The sequence below is a fragment of the Austrofundulus limnaeus genome, unplaced genomic scaffold (genome assembly GCF_001266775.1).
Source record: "Austrofundulus limnaeus strain Quisiro unplaced genomic scaffold, Austrofundulus_limnaeus-1.0 Scaffold19, whole genome shotgun sequence".
Taxonomy (NCBI): domain Eukaryota; kingdom Metazoa; phylum Chordata; class Actinopteri; order Cyprinodontiformes; family Rivulidae; genus Austrofundulus; species Austrofundulus limnaeus.
The window spans coordinates 382,706-384,400 of NW_013952421.1; the positions used below are offsets into that span (position 1 = coordinate 382,706).

Sequence of the window (1,695 nt, forward strand, 5' to 3'; positions counted from 1 at the left end):
GCCTTTATCCAAACGCCTCGCTCTTCGCCCCTCACCCCTGACCTCCACCCCCAGATCTCCTCTCACATTCTGACCCGTCCCAGCCCTGCCTGAGCCCACCATGGTGTCCCGCCTCCCCTCGTTAGTCTTGGTCATGATGTGTCAGGGCGCCTTGCTCACAGACCCCCCACAGTCACGCCGCGAGATCCGCATCGAAGGCGACCTGGTGCTGGGCGGCCTGTTTCCGGTGCACGAGAAAGGGGGAGGGATGGAGGAGTGCGGCCGCGTGAACGAGGACAGGGGGATCCAGAGGCTGGAGGCCATGCTGTTCGCCATTGACAGGATCAACGTGGACAACGTTTTGCTGCCGGGCGTCTCGCTTGGCGTCCACATCCTCGACACCTGCTCCAGAGACACGTACGCACTGGAGCAGGTGGGTGAGCATCACTGCTGCTCATAAACTTAATATGTTTGGAGTTTTCATTCAAATACGTGTTGTGTTTTATCAAATCTTGTATTTCCCATAAGCCGATTACCCTGAACGCATAATGTAGGTGGGCTGTATTTGTATAAATGCTGATTCAGCATTCACACTAATGTTTTCTTGTTTTCAGTTTTTCACATCATTGCAATCTAACTACTGTACTTCTACAAACTTTGGGCTGTTTTAGTCTGTCAAGACATTCAGCTCCTTCAGGAAATGGGTTCTATGACTTTTGGTTTTTGTAGCTTTTATATTTTTTCAAACCATTTAATTTTATTTACAATGTTTTTCCATATAAATATATTGAGCTCTACAAAATTTAAAGACAGTGTTCTGTTTGAAATCTCATACTTGCCCTATTTTTTTATATACAGCTTTTAGCTTTTAGCTACCATTTTGTTATTTGTTTAGCTTTTAGCTAGCCTTTTGTTACTTAAAGCTTTTAAAACAACATAGGTATTATTAAAACTTCAAGCAACCCTTTTGCTATTTTTAGTTTTAGCTTTTTCCTACAGACTTCCTGCTAGCATTTTGTTGTTTCTACCTAGCATTTTGGCAGTTTTAGCTTTTAGCTAGTTAGCTTTAAACTTTTATCTAGCCATTACTTTTATTTTTTTAGCTAATGTTTTGCTACTTTGACAACCTTTTTGTTATCTTGTTTGAATTATTTTGCCTTTTTTAGCTTTCGTTTAGTGCTCTGCTTCTTTAGCTTTACCAACTTATTTTCAGCTTCTTTGTGAAATTTTAGCAATATTAAAATAAATTGATGTGCCTCAAAATTAGGTTATCAGAATGGGCTATGGAACTTGAGTCTAATGACAGGCAAATGTTTTTTGTTAAAAAAAAAGAGACCCGATTTTTTTAAATACAAAAATCTAAACACATTTTTTCCCAGTGATTGTAAGTGTTTCAACAAACTTATGCAGAGAAGATACTTTTGTCATTTCACACAACAAGGTTTTTGAACAACGCTCAAAACCATTCAAAAGATGGTAGAATTTGCAGGAAGAAAATTTTTTACTTTTATTTATGTAGTAAATCTCTCATATATACAGCAGGTAAAATAAGTATTGAACACGTCAACATTTTTCTCAGTAAATATATTACTAGAAGTGCTAATGACGTGAAATTTTCACCAGAAGTTGGTAACAACCCAAGTGATCCATACATACAAAGAAATCAAACCATAAATGTCCAGAAATGAAGTTATTTGTAATAATGTGGAATGGCAC

The 1,695-nt window shown here is 38.6% G+C and overlaps 1 protein-coding gene across 1 annotated transcript in view; it reads left to right on the forward strand.

Annotated features, from left to right (window-relative positions):
- Nucleotides 1–280: 280 nt before the first annotated feature.
- Nucleotides 281–1,695, forward strand: part of grm3 (glutamate receptor, metabotropic 3) — a gene marked incomplete at its 5' end in the record, with an annotated part of 35,347 nt that continues 33,932 nt past the window's right edge. Inside the window, 1 exon segment of the mRNA XM_014003455.1 lies at nt 281–412. Within this exon segment, the coding sequence (XP_013858909.1) occupies nt 281–412 (132 nt within the window).